This window comes from Thunnus albacares, chromosome 1, assembly GCF_914725855.1.
Source record: "Thunnus albacares chromosome 1, fThuAlb1.1, whole genome shotgun sequence".
NCBI lineage: Eukaryota > Metazoa > Chordata > Actinopteri > Scombriformes > Scombridae > Thunnus > Thunnus albacares.
Genome location: NC_058106.1, coordinates 36,790,909 through 36,814,710, shown reverse-complemented (window position 1 = coordinate 36,814,710; position 23,802 = coordinate 36,790,909). Strand labels below are relative to the sequence as shown.

Here is a 23,802-nt window from a genome sequence, read left to right as displayed (position 1 = left end):
GATGACGACAGGATGTAGAAGGAAAGTTCTTTAGTGCAATAAGAAACCAAAACTGACCGGATCAAATGTTTACAATGCAACAAAAACATGAAGCTTGGTTCGGACTTTCAGGTGTAAAAGGGCCCTAAAATTTGCCATTTACTCTCACAGAAGCAGAAGAAGCGTCTGTGTAAAACTGGTTCTGTATGAGCTACTTTGCATAGTTTTGAATGTTAATGTCAGCGACAGATTCAGTGGCTTTTTTTATATGTAAAAAAATTGGTGGGGCGCCAACCACTTCAACAGATACCAGGAGAACTACAGTACTATCTCTCACTACAGATGTGCTTTTTTTTTAACACGTCATGGGTCCATGAATGACTCCACAAAACACTTTTAACAACAACAACTTGCCTCTAGCAGGTCTTGTACACACACACACACACAGAGGAAGTGTGTGTGTGTGTGTGACAGAGAGCGAGCGAGTGATTGAGAGAGAGAAGCTCAGAACAAATGAGCCTACAGGACCATAAGCGAACAGCAAAGAGCTCAACACCACCGAAGGCCACATAACAAAGCACACAAGACAACTTTTTTTTTTAGGGATACAGATCCATTAATACAACAACTTTAATAGATACGCATGGACACACTGACGCTCATCACCATCAATATCAATCAATCCAGTGCAAAAATACAGACCAGCACCACAAAAGGCAGGATCATAAAATATGTTTTCATTCACCGAAGCTGACGGCTCACTTGAAGAGAAAGGCAGGCCGCAGCAGTTCTTCCTCTGGGTAACTTCTTGATGACTTTGGGGATGAAGTCATGTAGCTGCTGAATCAGCTGGTTTTCGATGGACAGCGTGGCCAATAAGTTGAGTCGCAGGCTGTCCCGTGGTATTAGAAGCGAAAGATTTCATCCTCTTCAAGGTGGAAAAAGTTCCTCTCTGACTCAGATGTCGTCATGGGAGTTGTTATGATAATTTCCCAGCAGAGTGACGGGTTTCAGTAAAAGCCTCCTTTTTACTGAACAGAGCAGAGCAGTATGAAGCTCAGTGTGGTCAGATCAGACTTCTCCTACAGGCTTTTTTTTCCTATGGCCTCATTAGTTTCACAGCACAGTCAGACGTAGGGAACGACAGGACAAATTGCGGGGAGAGCGAGCTGTCAACCAGCTTTGCAGCGATCAGGTGGGTCACTGTGTGAAAACCTCTGTTCCGCCTGAGAGATGACTGTGTCTCAGACGCTTTCCACACAGTTTAATACATGTGACTTGTTTGTTGTGATGCTCACTTGAGCTCCTGTATGAACTGTCAATTTGGACCAGTACACCCATTGTCCAGATGGTCTCATGCTGCTCTCATGTTTTGCAATCCTCTCTCAGTTTGATGAGTGATGACAATATCCCCTGGCTGGTGGGTTTTAAGGCATTTTAATTCCAATTTCTCATCCAAACTAGTGTTGTTGTGGATATTTTGAGTGATGGTCAGCAGTGGAGAAACGGCGCACATGAGACTTTTGATGTCTTAATGCTGAAAATGTTTATGGAAGCACTCTGCCAAGTTTCCGTTCTGCTCCCTGAAGGTCCGAGTCCTCGTCTTTATCAGCCTACAATATGAAAAATTAGTCTGATTGGTTCACTAGTTTCTAAACAAGGGACCGTTTAAGTCACGTTGCGTGTAATTTCAGCAGTTTCTGTTTGAGCATCTGACTGTGTCATCCAACCATCTGTGTTGTTTAGGGAAGCCTCCTCTGACCTTGGTAACCATGGAAATGCTGATATACCCTCTATCAGAGAGGTTCCCGCCTCCCCCAAAACATCACAGACAGCTGAAGTCTCAAGGAGAAGAATGAACAGTGTGACCTCAAAGCCAAGTTTGACCCAATGTAACCCAATTTGTAACCTGTAAAGATGTAAAATTCCATAACGAGTATGAAATCCTCTTCGTTAATTTTCTCAAGTTAGCTGGCGTTTGCTAAGAAAGTCTAGCGCCGTAGCCGCACTATAGCATCATTTGAAATATTTCACAGTTGATCTGTCAGACAGTCTGCCCCACTTGTCATCAATTTCATGGGATCTACATTGAATTCACTAACAGTCTGAGCATCAGTATTCATATCTTAAGCATTGTGAGAGAGGGGCTAGCCCCACCTTCATGCCGGCCACTGTAGGTGTACTGTAGACACAAATCTGGAAAATGGTGTCTGAAGCAGAAAGGCAGGGACCAATAAACATGATGTAAAATCCACACAAATGATAAAATGCAATTCAGGAAGATGCTATATTCATAGATAATACATTATAGCAGATAATAATTTGAGAATTAATAATTACATCATTTGTTTGCACAGTTCTTTCTGGTGACAACAGGTGGAAGATATATCAGTGTCAGTGCATGTGTTGGCTGATAAGTAACAAAAAATGTGTCCGAGGTCATTTAGAAACTGTCTCTGTGTTACATAGTTTATCCACCAGGAAGTCGAATGTCCTGCTCAGAACTTATCTGGGACACAATTCTTTAATAACCAAATCTAAGGGATCCTTACTTGTTTTAACCAATCACAGTTAAGCATGATGGCTTTTCTTCAGGAAACGTCTGAGCATCACGACATGAACACACATCACCAAAATCTGCAGCCAAAGACAGACGGAGCAGGTTTTGTCATCATCAGTTAGTTAATATAACAACTAGAAATAAAAAATAAATTTGTTGACGCCGACACTGTTATAGCCATAAATGTATCTCACCTCGTTAACATAGTTTAGTAATTAATGTTACATTCAGCGTTTGCACTGCAGTGTGTTTCAAGGATAAAACACGAGACGCTACTTTTGCTAAAAAGAAAGTTGGAAAGGAGGCAGTGAGGAGCTCTGATAACCCGACGTCTCCTGCATAAAAATGCAGATTACGGAGTTATAACCGACCAGCCTGACGTGCGTACAGGTGTGAGTGTTCACCTTATAGCAGCCTGGTGACATCGGGTGGTTTAATGGAGGTAATAACAGTGAACAGCCGTGCGTAATGGTGCCGCGGCTGCAGATTTATCAACATATCTGTCCTGCTGCCTTCAGGTGCTGCTGCACTGAAGAAGCTTTTCATACAGAATAAACAGCTGCAGACTTTCCTGCTTTGGTTTGAGAGTATTAAGTATTAGTATGTTTGCAGGAAGTATTTAGTTTGCTCTTGTTGATAAAATAACTTATGTGACGTCTGTTTTCAGCACAAAGTCTGGCAGTAAAATTAAACATTAAAAACATTAAATATCAAATAAGCAAGATTGACAAAACTATTCCAAAGTTTACGCTCCGTCTCCCTTCATTTTAAATCAAGCTCTGGAAACATCCAGGAGACACTGGTCAGCTGATCTGAGAGACTTTAAATTAACATTAGTGCATTTGTTGGGGACTATTTTCAGCAGCGGATGAATGTGTGTGTGTGTTCATAGTAATGAAGGAACACGTCACCCACTGCAGCTGTGTGACTCATTGATGTGTTTTTAATAGTTTTTCGGACAACAACGGAGCTCTACAGCACAGAGGAATAAGATCCACTATACTTGTTAGTAGATTAATTCTTTTCATGGGGTTTGTTGACAATAAAAAGATGCAGACTATCACCAGCTTTATCCTTTAACAGGGAGAAGAATATCGAGGAGTTTGCAGAGTATCTTTGTCATTCTTATCTGTCACCTCCCTCCACTCTTTACGTCTCCTTCACACTATTTCCTTCCCCGCTAACTCCATCTCTGAGTAGGTGCTTAAAAACGGTATCCTCTAATGTTCCCTCATCCGCCACTTTTTGCACTTCTTCTTCTCTCCTTTTTTCAAGTTGAAGTGACACATCTGAAACTTTGTGAGTGGAGTTAGAGAAGTCAGTTTGACTTCACTTTAAAGCCACGTAGCTCAGAACAAAGTCTCCTGCTTTACCTCAGACTAAAATCTGTGTGTGTGTGTGTGTGTGTGTGTGTGTGTGTGTGTGTTTTCTGCAGGTGTCCATTGTGACAGCGTGTGTGAGGAGGGACGCTGGGGACCCAACTGCTCCTACAGCTGCACCTGCGAACACGGAGGCTCGTGCTCGCCGGAGGACGGCGCCTGTGTGTGCGCTCCGGGTTACCGCGGCACCAACTGCAGACGAAGTAAAGAAACCAGATACGCTCACACACATTTCATCTCTCATATACTGTAGTTTCTTTATTGCAGCAAGGATGAGGCCAAAACATAGTATCACCACATATATGTTAAAGTCAAATACACTCAAGCATCAAAGTACTCATTGTGAATAACGGTCAGACATGCTCTTGCATCAGTAATGGAAATCCTCTAGATAATGAGATAATAATCTTCCTGCTTTCAGATTAGGATTACATGCTCCTTTACATGGAAATGTGATCTCTCTAAAACCCCTTTAATGTCTACATTCAATGTACTGCGATGTACATGTGCGCTGAGCTGAAACAAGGATTTATAGAGTTTGATATAACTTCACTTTTATGGACAAGCTTTTTAACAGAAATTACATTAATGTCTATATAAAAAGGATACTATGATCTGCAGAGCAGGGATTTCTGGTACTTACATCCAAGGTGCATGGAGAAAGACAGACTCAGGCAGCAGTAGCATAAAGAACAAGTTTATTATGAAATCAACGTGTTTCAACTTCTTCATCAGGGTCAGTATACAACACACTACAAAGAGCATTTAAATGAGATGAGTGTGAAACAAAAAACACATGTGACTACCTCATTGGCTAGCACGTATGTGTTTGTATATGATTGGTTGTCTTTTATGTATTTTTTAACCTTTGTAAATGAGGTTTTGTTTCTTTGTGTTGTGTTGTATACTGACTCTGATGAAGACCACAAGCTGAAATATGTTGGTTTCATAAGTTGTTCTTTATACTACAAGTGTGGATGGATTTCTGACCCTTTCAGATCTGCAGGCAGGATTTAGAGGGTTTATGACTGAAAGCTTGATCATAGCAGAACATTTGATCGTCTTTCCAGCCAACAAATGAATGCAGCACAGTCAAAAGGAAAATGCTTTTTGGCTGCTGCAATACAGCGAGCAACCACTGGGAATAATTGGCTGCAAGGCCGAGCGGCGGCGCCCTATCCAGCTCTTATAATACATCCAAGCTGTAGACTCGTATGATGCATTCCAGACAACTCGAGAAGAACTTGAAAATTTCTGAGCTCCAACTTGAAAAAGTTTGATGGAACTGCTCTCGAAGTCAGAGCTCCGACTGTGAAACTCAAGTTTCATCCCGACTTCACTGAGAAGCAGACGCTCTGACGGCACATAATAAGGCAGCGAGCACAGACGTTTCAACTGGTGTTAAAGTAATAAAAATCTCACACAATGAACAATGTTTTCTTATGTCACTCACTAATATCAGAAACATGTAACATTACTAATACTTGGTAGAATATTGACTGTAATATTTATCTTTCTTTTCTGTCTCTCTTTTTTTTTTTTTACAATTCTAAATATTTATTTTGGACTCAAATAGAACCAGAGCTCGAAGAAGCCAAATATCACTGCCTTCAGTATTGCTACCCAAAAAAATTGATTTTAATATTTTGTGACAGGCTCGTACCTCTCTATCTTCCTCCGTTTCGTTCATGTTTCTCATTAAGCTCTGCTGACGTTGCAGATAGTCGTACGCTGCCTGCCGTGAGGAGAGAAGTTTCTCACAGTCAGCCATGTTGATTGTTTACATTTTGCATTTTGTTGTGAGGAAACTCTTCCAGTTTATGACCTCTGACTTGAACGCACCATTAATCTTGTTGAGACATGATCTCCTGTAGTTATTTAAAAGCCTTTAATGGCACCAGTCAGCATCTTCTCTACTTTATATTTAATTGTGGAGGTCTGATAATGGATGATGACCTATGACCAGTTGCACCACAGTCCTCCGTCTGTGCAAAAATGTATTTAAAAGTTTATCTGAAGCTTCAGCGTCCAAATGAGTCAAATCAAGTAGATATCTTTCAACGTTACAGTCTTTTTAGTGCCAAAGTCCCTCTTTTTGTTACTATACTTCCACCGCAGCTCAACAGGGAAACACTGTCCGAGGAAACACAAAGAGGGAATTTGATGCTAAAAAGACTGTAAATGTGTCAGATATCCACTTGATATGATTAACTTCCTGGTTGCTCTGTTTTGCTAGCTTTGCAAAGCCAAACATGTTTCACTATTTAAGATTTAAGACTGAAAACAACCAAATAGACACCAGACTAATCAATAAGTTATATTGACTGTTCACTCAATTACAGTACAGTTCAAATCTGTGAACATTAAAGCTTTTATCCTGCAACTACATGGTTTATTTTTCATCTTTAGTTAATTTATAATGGACAGTTCAGGAGAAGATCCACAGTGTGTTTAACATGTATGAAAGTCAAGCCTGCTTTGTTCTATTGATGTATATGTGTGTATATATATAACACACACCACTTTTCCTTTGCTTCCCTTGCATCAGGTTGATGAATTTAAAAGCTCTCGGTTCACGGTTTAGGTAATTATCTTAATTAGGAAAAATCCTGTAACGTGAGAGAAGCATTGGGCCAGCGTGCACCGGCTTGTCTTCCCACTTAGAGGAACATCAATTAAAACAAATTTAAAGGCCTGAGGAAGACGTAGGAGGGAGGAATCAGCGGTGGAAGGACAAACAAAACAAAGCTGATACAGCCAACAAGGGGGCAGCCCGAGGGAGGAGGCGGAGGGCTTCTTGGACACACTTTTGCATGTGCATGCACGCACAAATATATAGGTAGCAGATATTAAGCTTTCATATAGACAGGGGTTTAAATTGGGACTAACCGGACCATGAAATTCATTATTAAAATGATCAAAGAACTAATCAGAGAACTAATCAGAAGTTTCCCCTCCTCGACTCTGACATGGATCTTTCTCTCTCTGTCACACACACACACACACACTGTTCACCCACATCCTTCTAACAATGAGTGTGTGTGTGTGTGTGTGTGTGTCCTCTGCAGCATGTTCGCCCGGTTTCTACGGCCACCGCTGCAGCCAGTCCTGTCCTCAGTGTATCCACAGCGACGGGGCGTGTCACCATGTCACCGGCCACTGCGAGTGTCTCTCCGGTTTCTTCGGTTCACTCTGCAACCAAGGTCAGTTCCAGCTTCCTTCAGTCCTTCAGTTACAGAAAATATTTGCTGCTGCTCTGTTTTTTTTTTTTTTTTTAAGGGCAAAACAGTTCAAGTTTTTATTTTCATGTATTGTTACTCTATGTCCTTACATTAAAAAATATATAAATTGCTGCAAAACCTTTCGTCAATGGAAATGAAATGAAAAAAACCTTCAAGATGTGCAGAAATTCTTTAAATACTGGAACTTTAGCAAAGATTCAAGCTGGAAAATTCTTGGTGGTTGCTTAACTATTGCTTCATGACATCACAGATTTCTAATGGGGTTACATACACCAAGGCAAGTTCATTTTTATAGCACACATACGCACACAGGGGTAATTCAATAATGATTAATAGACATTAAAAAAAAGAAAAACTGCATAAAACATTAAAATTCTGATTTAAACTAATAAGAATCTTATAAGATATACAAAAAAAATACAGGATATACACACACATGCACTTGTGTTACATCATGCAAACAAACCACGTACGCATCAGCGGTGCGTTCAAGATCATATATAACCACTCAGGTAAAAGATGGGCGAGTATTTGCTGTCCTACGTTCGTACTTTTTCTTATAATGTGATATTTAGATGCTTCTTTTCTGGAAATGACTTAACCAGACACTTCCAGATCCCCCTCCAGACAGCTGCTACCTGATTTAGGGTTTTTGTAGTGAAACGAGAAGGTAGCAGAGATAACTGTTCCTCATCCGTGACACCGCGTCCTACAGCGCTTTCAACACGAGCTACAGGAAGTGAACAGAAACAGGGCGTCTGACAGCTGCGTCACTCACCGCCGGTCGGGACGCTCCGATAGAAAACAAAGCAATCAAACTGATTTTGACGCTCACTCGAGTCACATTCAGTTCGGACACGGTGTCAGACTTTAGAGAGCTCACTGCAGAGACACAAAGGACTTTATACGACTGTTTTCACAGGCGGAGTAATACGTCTCATGATGATTAAATTGATCTTGATGTGTAAAATCAGTGGAGTGCTGCATCAAGAAACCTTTTTAATATCTATCCAACTCAAGACCTGATTGTGTTCTCTGCCTTCTCTAACAGAGTAACTACACAGCAAATCATTTTTACGCTGTACACATAATCACATAGGTCTGTGTTGGGCATATGATGTTAAAACAACAATATATTGTGTGTTAAAAACTACTTTTTCTGCTCAAAATTAGCTTATTTTCTGCTTGGATCTGCTTGGACTTGTAACAGGGAAGACTGAGGTTTATTCCATATATCAGCTGCCACAACGAGTATAAACATCAGGCTAACTCACTGCCTCACACACACACACACACACACACACACACACACACACACACACACACACACACACACACACACAGAGCTGCTGGTAACGTTAGTAAGTCTGATAAGAGAGCAGAGAGGTGACATCATGCTGCTCAGAGAATCACAACCATTTATTCCTTTCCTGTTCACGGCTGGTTAGTCGCTAACCAGCAGGATATAACTTATGCGTTTATGTATGTGTTTCTTTGTTTTAGATTGAATTAATTTGTGTTATTATCTTGTCTGTTCACTACTTTGTTCAAAATGTTTTTTATTGTTAAGCACTTTGTAACTTTTTAAAACTGCTAAATTAATTATTCTTTACTTATTTGCCTACATATGAGACCAAACTGTGAAACAATACGACATGAAACGATGCAGAACATATGGGGTGGCTGTGGCTCAGGAGGTAGAGCGGGTTGTCCACTAATGGTGGTTCGATTCCCGGCTCCTCCAGTCCACATGCCGATGTGTCCTTGGGCAAGATACTTAACCCCAAGTTGCTCCTGATGACTGTGTCATCAATGTATGAATGTGTGTGAATGGTAAGATTCCTCTGATGGGCCGGTTGGAACCTAGCATGGTACCCTACCCATACCTATACCTACCTGTACCTATACAAGTACAGTCCATTTAGCATTTACCATAATGGCCGACGTGATACTGTAATCACCACAACAATGCCAGAGCTTTGGGCAAAGTTTTTTAGTTCTGCTGCATTTTTAAATATATAATAGTTGATGACATCACTACTTGCATTTTGTTTTTCTATGCTCACTATGATTGACCAACCATTCATCGCACAGCCTCAAACCGATACTGTAAACTCTGCAACAGATTGTGACCGAAATATTTTTAGACCTATCTCACATAGCGTGACCTGCAAGATCACTGTTTTGCACGCTTTGTGCACAGGGACCCATATTTAGTTTTTTAAGTTGATCAAATGCCCAAATTTCCCAAAAAAAAAAGGAGGATTTATCTCACATTCTCACACTTTTCGCAGCCACTCAACTCTGTTTATTTAGAAACAGGACAGAGAACAGCTGCTGTACAATAGAACCACCACAATGATCCTCTTGACATCTTCATTTACACAGCTTTTTCTTTTGTAAAACCCTCATATCTCAAAGTATCTGACGCACCGTGCACAAAGCGAAGCCCTACAATGTCTACATTTCATTAGAATTGAAGGCGATAGAATAAAAAAACCTTGAGCTCGCTCTGCGTCCCTTTTATACAACGTCTACCACCTCATTTTATCTGAATAATCTTTTTGTGGGTTCCTCTTGTACATCAGTATTTCAGTGTGGTTTAGCCCCTCTGCAGGTTAAACAGGTGTTAACTCTCCGATGAAGGCAGATGGCCCAAGGTTCGTTGCCAAATCGAAATAGAGACACTGGAGGCGTGTGCCATGAAATATTCATCATCATTAAACATGAAGACGGCCTTAGTTCTGCCCTGTCCTACATTAGCCATTCTGCTGGCCGCTGCATCTTTTAACAGGCTCATAACTGGGTGAGGCTTGATAAATCAGATGTCCAGCAGGAGGGCTTTTAACCGCCGGAGGAGCCGGTCCTGCTCCCGTCCCTGTTCTCTCCTTTTGTACAAACTAATGATGTTATTGACTGGAAAACTCTCACATGGTCTGCTGCATCTCTAAAGAAAACATCTCACTGTGAACGAACCATTAACTGAGACAGAATGAGCTTCCATTACTTAAATGAAGAAATTTCTATTTTGGTAATGCTTTATTTTACAGGTCTTTTAAATTTATAATCATTTCCTGGGAATTTGAGGTATTTAATGATTCATTTTTAGGACATTTTCAGTGGTGCAAAAAGTGATAAAGTACAGGTTCATCATCTTTTAAGTCTGTCCTAAAACAACAGTCAGGAGCCCAAATGAACATTAAAACATGTTTTTCTTGCTGTAATCATTCCTCCTGTTCATACTGACCATTAGAAGATTCCTTCATAATGACCTTACAATGGAAGTGATGGAGGACAAAAATGTATTTAAAAGTTTATCTGAAGCTAATATGAAGCTTCAGCGTCCAAATGAGTCAAATCAAGTAGATATCTTTCAACGTTACAGTCTTTTTAGTGTCAAAGTCCCTCTTTTTGTTACTATACTTCCACCTGCAGCTCAACAGGGAAACACTGTCCGAGGAAACACAAAGAGGGAATTTGATGCTAAAAAGACTGTAAATGTGTCAGATATCCACTAGATATGACTAACTCTGACTGCTGAAGCCTCATATAAGCTTTATATACTTTTAAATGCATTTTTGCACTAAAATGCATGCATTTGGCCCTCATCACTTACATTAAAGCACATTCGAAGGAGCTTTTAATATCCAGTATGAAGTGGGGGATTGATTACAGCGAGGAAAACCTCTTTCACTGCTCATATGGACACCTGACTGTTATTTTAAGACGCACTTGAAGAACTGTGAACCTTCCTTAAGTTACTTTAGTTGGTAAGTGCCTACTTGTTATATTTGGGTTCATATGTAGTTGATAATTTGTAAAAATTCTTAATAAATTGGTAGAAAATACTAATGAGTGAGCAACTATCAACAATTTCGGTAACACTTAATTTTATGAATCCCTTTCCAGTGATGGAAGAAGTATTCACATCCTTTACTTCAGTAAAAGTACCAATACAACAATGTAACAATACTCCATTACAAGTAAAAGTCCTGCATTGAAATCCTACTACAGTAAAAGTACATAAGTATTATGAGCTTGATGTAGTTAAAGTATTGCAGTAAAAGTAGTGGTTTGGTCCCTCTGACTGATACATTATTATATATGACATCATTAGATTATTAATAGTGAAGCATCAGTGATTAATGGGAGAGGAAAGAAGAAAAAACAAAGTTCTGATACACAAATCTGTTTTCAGTTTTTGGACTTTTTCTCTAATCTTTGATTTTTGCTGAAATATTGGATCATTTGAACATTAATTAAAATGAAAGCATGTGAGAAGTTTAGAGGGAAAAATCACTATTTGGTGGAGCTGTTAACAACTCATAGACATGTGAAAAAGCCAAAAAAGGTTGGAAACCACTGGTTTCATCTTTAACAATGTGTTGTATTTTAAAAGCTTGTTATATCATCCATTGTATCAAATCCTCATCTGAAAAGTAACTAAAGCTGTCAAATAAATGTCCAACAGCTGTCTAGATGTTTCCTCAGCACAGGCTGAAAATTAATTGTGTGCTAAGATAATAGATCACCAGGGAGCTACTGAACAGTCCCTCCTCTGTTAATTATGCTCATTAAATCCTCCTGGTTTTATTCATGTGTCCTGTATATACAGTATATTATTACTTTGATCCAAACTTTACAGACACTAGTCACACATTGGTAACTGTTACATAAGTGTAGAGACTTCATTAGAGCATTCATAATGATCTTTATTGCACTGATTCACACCAAAGAAAGCCCCTCTGGGTTTTAGTGTGTTTGTGTGGTGACTAATGGCCATTATAAGCACAGACAGGCAGAAGCTATTAATGAAGACAATAGATTTTACGTAACAGGTGGAAAACACAGTAAAATGCAAATGAGTGGAGACGAGTAATGTAAGAATAATGAATGTCTACATAGCTCATGTGTGTTTAATGTATTTATCTTATCCAACTCCTGCCTGAACATTAACATTAGGAAGAAATATCACTCATTCATAAAATTTTAATACGGCTGTAATGTTTTATGAAGCCGACTATAAGCACACACTGCATCTCACTGTCGTTATTATGCAACGCAAATCCTTATGAAAGTCAAGTTTATTTATAACAGCGTCACCAAAAGTTTTTCCAACTCTGAAACATTTCCAGAATCAGAGGTTTTTTTTTCTTTTTCCCCCAGTCTGAGAAACTCATGCATGTATTTATCATGAGCCGGCTGGATTATATTGCACCTCTCTGTTCATGAGGTCTCCCGAACAACACAATCATAGATAACAATTTATCTAGAACTCAGCTGCACGAGTTCCAAACCAGGACAAAAACCGTATAACTCCAGTCCTTTGGATCCATCACCAGCTGTTGTTTTCAGAATACAGTTTTAAAATCCTACCTCTCGGATTTACAAAGCACTCGCTGGTCTGACTCCACAGTACTTCTCAGACATGCTGTCAGTTTATAACCCCAGCAGATCTCTGCAGTCACTGGGTGGAAATCTCCTCCATGTGCCTGGAGCACTTTTTACAGTCTGGTGAGATGACATTCAGTATTTATGCACCAGAAGAATGGAACAGTGTGCCTGCTGAACTTAGACTCACTGCAACACTGTTCTTGTAAAAGCAAACCTTCCTTTTCATTCATTTTTTTCTAAATGAACACAGCGTCTGTTTGTTTGCGCGCATGTTTCTGTATGTGATTTTATGTGTATGCATGTTGTTTGTGTTTATTTGCACATTTTTGCTGTTTCTTTTTTTATGTAAAGTACTTTGAACTGCTTTTGTATGTAATGGTTCTATACAGATGAATATGAATTGAATTGAATTATAAAGCATATTTCATACAGCAAGCATAGACTCAATGTGCTTCAAGATAAAAAGCAAAAAACAGACAAATGAGATCATACATGACAAAAACATATAGATAGGAAGGTATTACATATATAAAACACATAAGTTAAGATTAAAACACATAAGATAAGAAGGTATTACAATAAAAAACATATAAATTAAGATTAAAACACGTAAGATTAAAAGGTATTACATATATAAAACATATAAGTTAAGATTAAAACACGTAAGATAAGGTATTACATATATAAAACACATAAGGTAAGATTAAAACATGCAAGATAAGAAGGTATTACAATAAAAAACATAAATTAAGATTAAAACATGTAAGATAAGGTATTACATATATAAAACACATAAGGTAAGATCAAAACATATAAGATAAGAAGGTATTACAATAAAAAACATAAATTAAGATTAAAACACATAAGATAAGAAGGTATTACATATATAAAACACATAAGGTAAGATCAAAACATATAAGATAAGAAGGTATTACAATAAAAAGGGAATGCAATAAGGAGGTATAATTATTTTATTAAAAAGGGAATAATAATAATACTGATTCAAACTTAATGTTTTAGTCATTAACCACGTACTTTAAACCTAACTCCTAATTCTAGAGAGTAGGAGCATAATGAGACTGGGACCATTAAACATTTTAAAATTTGCTGTTATGAGTTAAGGTCAAGTTAAATGCCAGCTCATAATATTTATAACTTTTTACACTTTAAGCTCTTTAAAATGTAATATGATGTTACTGCAGGGAATAAAACCGGGGACGTTACTATATGTCAAGTTTTATAAGCAGTCTTTTAACTTCATAAATATGAGATGAAACCAAACACCACGCTGATATATAACATGCAGTAATATCAGTATGTCCTCTCATGTTTACTGGCAATAATCAAAAAACCCCCAGAGCACGTTAATATATTATCAGGCTCATCAGAAACTACAGTATCTGTCTCAATATTTCATTAAATTTAGTGAAATCTGAATATAAAAAAAGCAGAAATATCACATCCTTAAGCAACAGGATGTGCATTTCCCTAAAATGATTATCTGCAAAACAAACTAACTTTGTATAAAGCTTCTTTCAGCCCTTTTTAGGCATCTGGAAGAGAAACTTTAAACAGTTTTTTCTCTTTTTTAACTCCCTTGTCTTGTTTTCTGTGAGTTTATCACATTAGACACAGTCAGTAATGTTGATTTATTTCAGACTTTACTGCACAATATGTTTAAAAAACACAAAAAATGCTATTAAACTTCTCCTTTTTTATTAAAGTTGAATTAAAAAGATTTTTAATTCTCCTTAAATTATATTTTTCACTTTTTTACACTTAATTTTAATCAAATTATATTTGCTTGTTTTATTCTTTTCAACATTTCTTGGTAGAATTTTCGTCTGTCCATCCACTCTGATTACTGTTTGAACACTAATTAAATTATAAAATATGGTTGGCACTCATTTGTTAATGTTTTAGTGGCTGTAAGAGTAAGATAGATTGAGTAACATTGACGGAGATTAAAGAGGTGCTGCACACCTAAACATGTTTTTTGAGCTGCAAATTAAATTATATGACTCTACTGTGATGAAACACATCAGTGCTGGTGTTAATATTGACATTAACACCAAATTTATAAAAATTTCATGGATTGAAAATGGCTCAACTTGTCATCTGCTGTATAAAATCAGCCCCGAAAAGGCGGAAACACGCTGACGTAGAGTCGACCCTTTGGGACGTTAACTTCCCCAAACCCCGCGTTCATTTCAAATATATGCTGATCGACACAGTTTTAGCTTCAGCAGCTAACAGCAGCACTGACCTGCTGGAGGAAATCTCTCCGTCTGTGACTGTCTGCGGGAGGAAACACTGTTGAAATACACAAAAAAGAGCAGAAATCCTCTTTGCATTTCATCCTGTTGCTCTTCAACTCTCCAGCTGTCTGTTCCTGCAGTTATCAGTTGCTAAAACCATGTTTTAAAATGTTAGATCGCTGCGTAACCAGAGCTCCAACGTTACTGAACCTGCCCGCTGTGGAGCAGCTGTGGACCGCAGCTCTGCAGCTGGTCAATGCTGCTGTTAGCTGCTGAAGCTAAAACTGTCTTCATATATTATTATTATTATTATTATTATTATTGTTATTATTATTATTATTATTATTATTATTATTATTATTATTATTATCATCATCATTCGTCTCTGGCCAGGGCGTGTCACTGAGCATCTCCTGCCTCACACATCCACATCAACCCCCTTTCAGCTTTTTGTCCACTTTTTATAATTCTTTTATAATTATGCAGTGGGTGCAGTTACACTTTAAAGACATCAAGATACTGATACTAATAATTGACAGGTGAATTTGTTATACCCAGGGTTATACTCCAGTTCAAAGTACTACACTCTACCATATTTCTAAAGCAGATCCTCTCTGGATGCTATCTGTGACATGCACACATGTCCTTGCCTCACTCCTCCATATGCTCTGTTTCTAGCTCCTCTTTCCTAATAAGACTACTCCACCAGCTGAGACTTGCACTCTTATAACATTGTCAGACTCACAATGGACAGTTTTTTTTGGACAGCCAGACATATCTTTTTATTCCACACATTCTTGTTCCTTGTTAAGAACCCGGCACCTACATTACCCACAACTCGATTCGGCTGTGTTATCCTATTAGTGGCTAATGTAGCCTGGAGCCACTAGTCTCGAGCAGAGATGAGGACTTAAAGTGGCTATAATCGATATTTTATATTTTATAGTAGCGTATGAGCTGACAGTGTGTAATGTGTGTCAGAGAATTATCAGCGACTCTGCAGCTCCTCTCGGCTTTACGGAGCTTTAAAGTGAGTTTCAGCTCATTGTTTAGCTGTCCGGCTGCAACTTTACTGTTTTGGTTCACTCTTAGCACTCATTTTCAGAGAAAAAGCTGTAAAAAGCCACTGTACACTACCTGCTCAGCACCAAACGGCAAACAGACACAGTTAGCTGTAGACTAGCTGGTAAACATAGCGGAGCATTTAGCAGCTAAAGAGCCAGATATTTCCCTCAGGAGTTGGTGGAGAACAAAAACAGAGCTAAAAGAGAGTGAATATTGGACTTACATTCACCAGGTGGACAGAAACACGACCCCAAATGAATGATAATGTTGCTCCGTAACTACTGGAGTTCAACATATCAACTTAAAAGCTGATGATATGTCAGTGTTGTGTTCATAACATGTAATTGCTGCCCCCAAGTGGCCAAAAAAAATCAATTATTGCAGGTTTTTAAAAAAATTGCGCAAATGATCTTAATTCCCCTTATATAGGAGGTCTTTTCTATGTTGCATACTTGCTTGGAAATGTATCTGGACCACATAGTTTTTATTATATTTCTCAATGTTTTAACAGACTATCTATCTAACTTTATATATGTGTGTGTGTGTGTGCATCTCCACAGTGTGTCCCAGTGGAAAGTATGGTAAAGCCTGTGCTGAGACGTGTTTGTGCACCAACAACGGCACTTGTAATCCCATCGACGGTTCCTGTCAGTGCTACCCTGGATGGATCGGCGAGGACTGCTCCAAACGTAAGACATAACCAATAATCTTTCTTCTTCTTTCACACACACACACACACACTCTCTCTCTCTCTCTCTCTCTCTCTCTCTTTCTCTCTCTCTGTTTTCTCTTTCTCAACTCAGCAATTATCGACTTCAAGTCTTTGCTTTCCAAAGGAGAACCAACTGAAATTAATTTTCTCTGCATCTTGTTACTCACTTGTGCCTGACCATGAACCAGCCAGAGACGACTTAAAGAAAGAAAAAAAACAACAACCTCAAGACAATTACTTTATCGGCTCTGACAATAATTGTCCATCTTACATTGAACAGAACACAATCACTCAATCACTGGTGAGGCAAACGAAGGAGCAGACCGTCCTGATCTCCGGCCCTCAGGCGGATGACGTTTGCTGGTGTGTTTTGAGAAGAGATTGTGTGTATTAATGTGTGTGTTTCTCTAATTGTGTGTGTGTGTGTGTTTATGACAGCGTGTCCTCAGGGCTCGTGGGGTCCAGACTGCATCCACACATGTAACTGTCACAACGGAGCCCAGTGCAGCGCTACAGATGGAGAGTGTAACTGCAGCCCTGGATGGACGGGACTCTACTGTACTCAGCGTATGTGTCACACACACACACACACACACACACACACGCACACAGATGCACACACAGATCGAATAAGGTTGCAATAAAGGGAAACAGTGATGCTCTTTCTGGCTGCTGTGAGATCATTGATGCAGTTTCACTTTTTGCACCGGAGTCACTGCTTGAGTAGCTCATACCTTCACCTCCATCTAGTGGCGGATAGTAGAACTACAAGCCTGAAGACCAGAGCTGTGTCCCAGATCCAACACTGATTCTAAACTGGTTTTTTTTAGTATGTAGTTTGTTCAAACTGGAAAGGTGACCAGATGAAGTATATTCACTAAAAAGTCTTTTGAATGTGTTGTTATTCTACTCTAATGCAAAACTCAAAGGTGGAGGTGCATGGGAGAGTTGGAGGGGGGAGCAGAGGGAGCGACATGAAGAAGAAGAAGAACCAAGGTTACAAAGTGCAAACATACAATAACAAAATAATATGATACTTTATTATTATTTATTATTGAAAAATAAAAACAACGAGAAACAAATCAGGAGGATGAAGCATCAATAAAATGCCTTTGAGAAAAGGTCTGAAGATGAGATTTAAAACACTGCTCTGACCCCCGGAGGTAGACCGTTATGTGGCCTGAGAGCCAGGACAGCAAGAACTTGATCATCACGGGTCCTGATCCTTGAGCCTGGCACCACTAGAAGCCCTAGTTCTATTGACTGAGAGGCCTGATGGATCTATATGTCTGTAATTCACTGACATACGTTGGTGCCAATTTGTTTAAGGCCTTAAAAGTAATTAAGTGGATTTTGTATCCAGTCCTAAATTTAACAGGGAGCCAGTGAAGTGAGGCCAGCCGCGCAGTGATATGAGAACGCTTTGGAGTCGTGGCACTGATCCTTGAACTACCTGTAGTTGTGTAACTGTGTCGTGGCTTAAACAAGAATATCGATGCAAGAGGAGACAAAACAATGAATGATCTGTTGTAGCTGTTGGAACAATAAGGATGAGTGTAGTTTGGCGTGAGGCAAAGATACAGGTGACAGAGGAAGCTGCATGCTGGTGACAAAAACAACTAGAAGTTAGTTTGGACTCCAGAACTTTCCTGAGAATCGTCACCTTTTTAGTTTGCCAATTGTATTTATTTATAAGGGACCATGTACAGTGTTAACCATAAATGCTACCATTTGATGTTTCAGATTTTACAGTTTACAGCTAGTTTTCATCTGCAAACCTCCTTCCAAAATAAAAAGGTTGGGTGAGGGGCGCAGTGCTCTTGTTTTGTCTGAGAAGGGTCCACAGTGTCAGTGACATACGGCTGATTTATGGAAGACTTTCATGTTGCCCACCTGGAGAATTTTGTTATGTTGTGGACACATATTTTATCATGCAATGTGATTGAGTAGTATTGCTAACGTTGCCATGGAGACTGTAGTTTTCACTGAACTTCCTTACTGATAACTTGTAACATCCTTGTTTAATTAGTCAATAAATTGAAAACATTGCCTGACTCTTTCATTTCTGTTGAATGACACGTAACAAAAGTGTGGAGCGACCTGCCATAAATCAGCCTTTAGAAGAGCCCACTCAAAGGAAGTGGAGGAGCTCACAGCTGGACACAATTAATCGTGATATAGTGACACATTTCAAAAGAAAACATTGAGCTGTCTTTTGGTCAGATTTAACTGGCAGTAGCAGGTTTGATTGGCTTTGCACATCACACATATTGTATAATTTCCTGCTGGTATAAAATGAAGCACATTTCTTGTACAGCTACTAACTGCAAAATAAAAGTAAACTATACAGTCAGTACTATATTATACAGTATATACTATACAGTCAGTACTATACTATACAGTATATACTGTATACAGTCAGTATGTAGTGTGGAATTGGGATACAGCGATTACATAATTCTTCTTTCCTTTGTGACTTGGAAACTGATTTTAGCGACACCCTTCAAATACAGTTTGACAATAAATAAGCAGCTTCTTAGTTTTTACTTCTAAAACTCCTTGTTTGAGGAAATAAAACTGTTTCCTATCATGTTGTATTATTATTGTTGCCTGATCCATTAATGTCCAGTCTGTATAAAACCAGCTTTAGGTTCAGTTCATTCACACGTTGTTGGTTTTTAGTTCTTGTCCGGTTCAAGTTCACACTAACTGTGAACCAACACATATGAACCAACAGCAGTAAACATGTAGTCATACGGACCGACAGGTAACTCATTGATTGGACAGTTTTAATGATGTCATGACCCACATGGGGGAAATCATCTCACCAGACAGACAGATATTTATAACAGATAGTTTGGGGAATAATGTTTGTTTGCTATATTTCTGGTTTGTTTACAACCTGTGTGATCATCATGTTGACTTGTTGAAGTCTGCTGTAGCGATGTTGCTGCGTCCTCAGAAACAAGAAGGAGGAAAAACAAAGACTCAACAGTCTTCTCAACTCTTTAAAATCCGCCTGAATCGCAAAAACTGGGTTCGGTTCAATCTCCAGAGATGATCCGTGTTGGTTCCACTGAGACAGAACAGATTAGCCGATCCCAGAAAAGCTGCTTCCAGACACATTTCCAGATTTCTCGCTCATGTTGGAGACAGATGTCGTGAACACATGACGCAGACATAAACAGTTGTTGTGTGTGTCGTGTCCCACCAGGCTGTCCTACTGGTTTCTACGGCTCCCAGTGCGCCGAGGTGTGTCGCTGTCAGAACGGGGCGGACTGCGACCACATCAGCGGACAGTGTTCCTGCAGGACGGGCTTCATAGGACAGAGCTGTGAACTCAGTGAGTGTGTTCATGTTCAGCACATAGTTATGAATATTATGTTAAAAACTCCCACTCAATATTTGTCTTTATTGGAATCATTTAATTAAAAAAGAACAATCATACATAGTTCTGTTCATATATTTCAACAATAATGAAAATTATATTTTAAAAAAAGTACTTTAATGGACTAAACGTTAATTAAATTTTTAGCATGATTTTGTAAATATTGATATAAGATAAACTTTATTGATCCCACATGTAAACAGATATATAGATTTATAGATAGAAATATAGAAAATATATATCATAAAACATTATACATCTTTCAACTGTTAGAGTATGTATAAATACGTATATGTATAAAAAATTGGGATATCTAATCACATTTAACATATTAAAGTCATTCATTTATATACTTGTTAGTATTTTATTCACATCCATACTGCAGCTTCTTTACACTGACTTCCTGTCTCTTTTACAATCAATGTTAAAATTCCATCACTACTTTACTTTACTTTACCCTGAATAGTTTATCAGCTTCATAGTTGTTTGCAGAACAACAAACCTGCAGAACAACCTGAACATAAACATCTGACATCCAGCTGCAGTGAATTAATTTAAAAAAACATCTTCAGACCTTTTTAATCTCATTTTTAACGAGACTGTTCACATTTTTGTTGCCTATTTTATTGAATCACTGAAATATTTTTATGCCTGAAATGTTTTTATGCAATTCATATGAAGGACCTCATATTATTATAATTGTTACTAGTAATAATAATATATCACTCAAGTATAGATAAAAGAAGTAATCTAATATCACTAGAATATTATGTATATTATAAATACAATAAGAAGCACTATATGTATATACACACATGTAGACAAATACACTGCACATGTAGTAATGGTAAGTATACAATTATATATTATTAAAAAAATAAATAATCATTGTGACAAAGTGGGTGAGAACACACCACACACCCTATTTTCACCATTAATGCCATAAAGCTTATTCATTTAACCATGCTTGTTAATTGTTTGTAATTAATTGTCCAGCATTAATCTGTAACTTGCAGACACAGACTACCCCAGGTTTGTTTGTGGTTTGCATTATGTTTGGTCACAGTTCACATACCAGCAACATTTTTGGGTAAAGTAAAAAACACAGACGAGTATTGTTAAGTTTAGTTATTGTTTATTGGTTAACTTCTGCATTTCATAAGTTAATCATTCTTCTTGTTATTTACCGTACCCACCATGTGCTCTACAAACAAACTACTTCCTGTATTTATACACTGGGTGACATCATCAGTGATGTCACTGGGTTAGACCATGTTATTTCATTAAATGCTTGGTTTAGTATCGATATGATTTGTACTTGTTTTGGCTCAGGTTGAGGTTTAATGTTGTGGATGTGTTTTGTGTAAACAATGTTGACTGATACAAGTAGCAAGGTGGTTTCAGGGAAAGGACACCCCTGCAATAAATATGGTTCTGCCTGGTAGATTGGAGCCTATTTAAGGGGAGAGATGTAGGTTTAGGGGGAGCAGGACGTGATCATGCCTTAGTTTGCTTTATCCTGAGTTAAGCAAGTTAACTTTGATTTTGCTTGTGTTCATTTCATTCTTTTGAGACACCTTTTTGTTTGTTTGTTTTTTTGGTACGCTGGACTGAATAAATCAGTTTTACTCATTCAACAAGAGTCTGCCTCCTGCTGCCTTCCTAGCCACTATAGTCAGGCTTCCTCACAATCACATATAAAGTAAATACAGTCAGTCAATCAAACTTTATATATAAAGCACCTTTAATAAAGGTTATTGTGATTCAAAGGTGACTGACAAGCTGATAATAAGATAATTAAAAACAACTGGACACTAAATCAGGGGGAAATATAAATTATAAAAGAGGAATAATAAAAACAATAAAGTAGATTAGAAACAATAAAAAAATAGAAACAGCTTTAAGACATCAGCACTTTGCTCTCAGATCCTCTCGGAGCATAAAAACTAAAAGCTGCCTCGCCAAACGTTTTTGTCCTGAACAACTAAGAGACTCGTGCCAGAAGACTCATGAGAGGCTGTAAAAAAAAAAAAAACTGCATTTAAGAGATTGAATTTGTGTGGTGAGAAAAGTCTCTTTTGTCTGGAAGTAGCAGTAGAATGAAAATTAGATTTTTTTGTACTAAAAACAAACGTGTGTGCACTACTGACTCTGTTTATCATCCACATGATATTCATTTAATGCACATAATCTGAAATTTGACCCACAAACAAGGGGACATCAAACAGCTTTCAGGTGATAACTGTTATATGTGTGTATCTTGTGTCCAGAGTGTCCCGCGGGGACGTTCGGTTACGGCTGCCAGCAGCTGTGCGAGTGTATGAACAACGCCACCTGCGACTACGTGACGGGAACCTGCTACTGCAGCATCGGCTTCAAAGGCATCCGCTGTGACCAGGGTGAGAACTAATGGATGAGAGTGTTCGGTGCTTCGTCTGGTTTTCTTTTAATGTAGATTCATGTGAATGATAAAAACAGGAGGTGACGAGTAAACAGATAGACTGAAATACAGAAAAACTGCGTGAGATGATATTTCTATAAAGATGAAAGTGCTAAAAGTGCTCTGATGGACTCACATGTCTGCAGGAGTTCTTCATCTTACAGTTTGTAAGAACTTTTTGTCTTAACTTTTTGTTCTTGTATTTTTAGCAAACTAGTTTGTCATTTATTACCATGTAATACTGTATAGTAATAGGATTGTGTGATGTTTCCTCCTTCACTGTAAAGTCTATTCTCAGTGTTTGTACACTGGAGGCTTCAAGTTTCCACATCACACTTGTGTAATTTGCATACTGGACCATGATTGGCTCCAAACTAGTTGTAATATCACAAATCATGATCATAGATACTAGGGGGTGTGCCCGAATACATTATTCAGCAAAGCACAAATAGTGGGTTTTATACGAATATTTGTTTCATACAAATATTTTAAAAATTATTTGTTTTTGGGAAGAAAAAAAAAAGCATGTCAAATACCAGTTCACAGGTCGGTTACATCGTTATCTCAGTCTCTCTCCTCTATCAGGGGTCCAAAGGGACTCTCCATAACTTGTTGCTCCCCTTCTCCTTTCTACAAAGTTAGGTTGTAAAAAATAGTGATAAATGAAAAGTGCAAAGCAAGAATCACCTTTGAAGTTCTACTACATGTTACACGCTGTGCTGTCTCCGTGTTATGGGTGTATAAATAGGTAGAGGTCTGTCTGCAATGAGTCGATAAGTAAAGTTTTAGCTCAGTAGTCAGCGCAGTCGTCTATGATCTGAGAGAATAGATGCACACGCTAAACTGAGATTTAAGGTGAGCTCAGATAAACTTTCCTCCTTCAGCAGATGAACGTGACAATAAATTCTGCACAGAGAAGAAGAACAAACATCCAGCTGAAGGCACAAGAAGAAAAACACATTTTTAAGGGAGACTTTAAGGAGAATGAGTGTAATAATCAAGACTAAATGAGGAACAGGGAACAAGGAATTAAAACTAACCAACCGTGATATGAGGGATTAGACAAATATGCTGTAATTTGACATGAGGCCTCATTATTTATAGCTGTGTGTGTCTGCAGTGGTGTTGTAGTAAAGCTGAAGTCTCTTCCATCGATTTTTACACATCAAAGTGTGTTTTTTAGGTTTTTGGGGAGCGATGTTGCATATGTGAAAAAAGTAGTTTAAAGCCTTTCTGCGGTCTGCAGAGGGAGTTGATGATGTCACTGATGATGTCATCTGAGTCAGGGTCGGTCGAGGTTGAAGAAGTGAGGTTAGCAGACCTCCGTAGCTCCTCGTCTCTACTGGAGGCTACACACCCACATGTTCAACTAAACTGTCCACAGT

General features: G+C 38.4%; 1 protein-coding gene across 2 annotated transcripts in view; it reads left to right on the top strand.

Annotated features, from left to right (window-relative positions):
• The window catches only part of LOC122986866 (multiple epidermal growth factor-like domains protein 11), a 172,809-nt gene that overhangs the window by 139,900 nt on the left and 9,107 nt on the right, over positions 1-23,802 (top strand). For both annotated transcript variants that reach the window (XM_044358331.1, XM_044358321.1), the window contains exons 15-20: positions 3,975-4,121; positions 6,987-7,121; positions 16,438-16,566; positions 17,028-17,156; positions 19,804-19,932; positions 22,248-22,376. In XM_044358331.1, the coding sequence (XP_044214266.1) occupies positions 3,975-4,121; positions 6,987-7,121; positions 16,438-16,566; positions 17,028-17,156; positions 19,804-19,932; positions 22,248-22,376 (798 nt within the window). The remainder of the gene's footprint in view (positions 1-3,974; positions 4,122-6,986; positions 7,122-16,437; positions 16,567-17,027; positions 17,157-19,803; positions 19,933-22,247; positions 22,377-23,802) is intronic.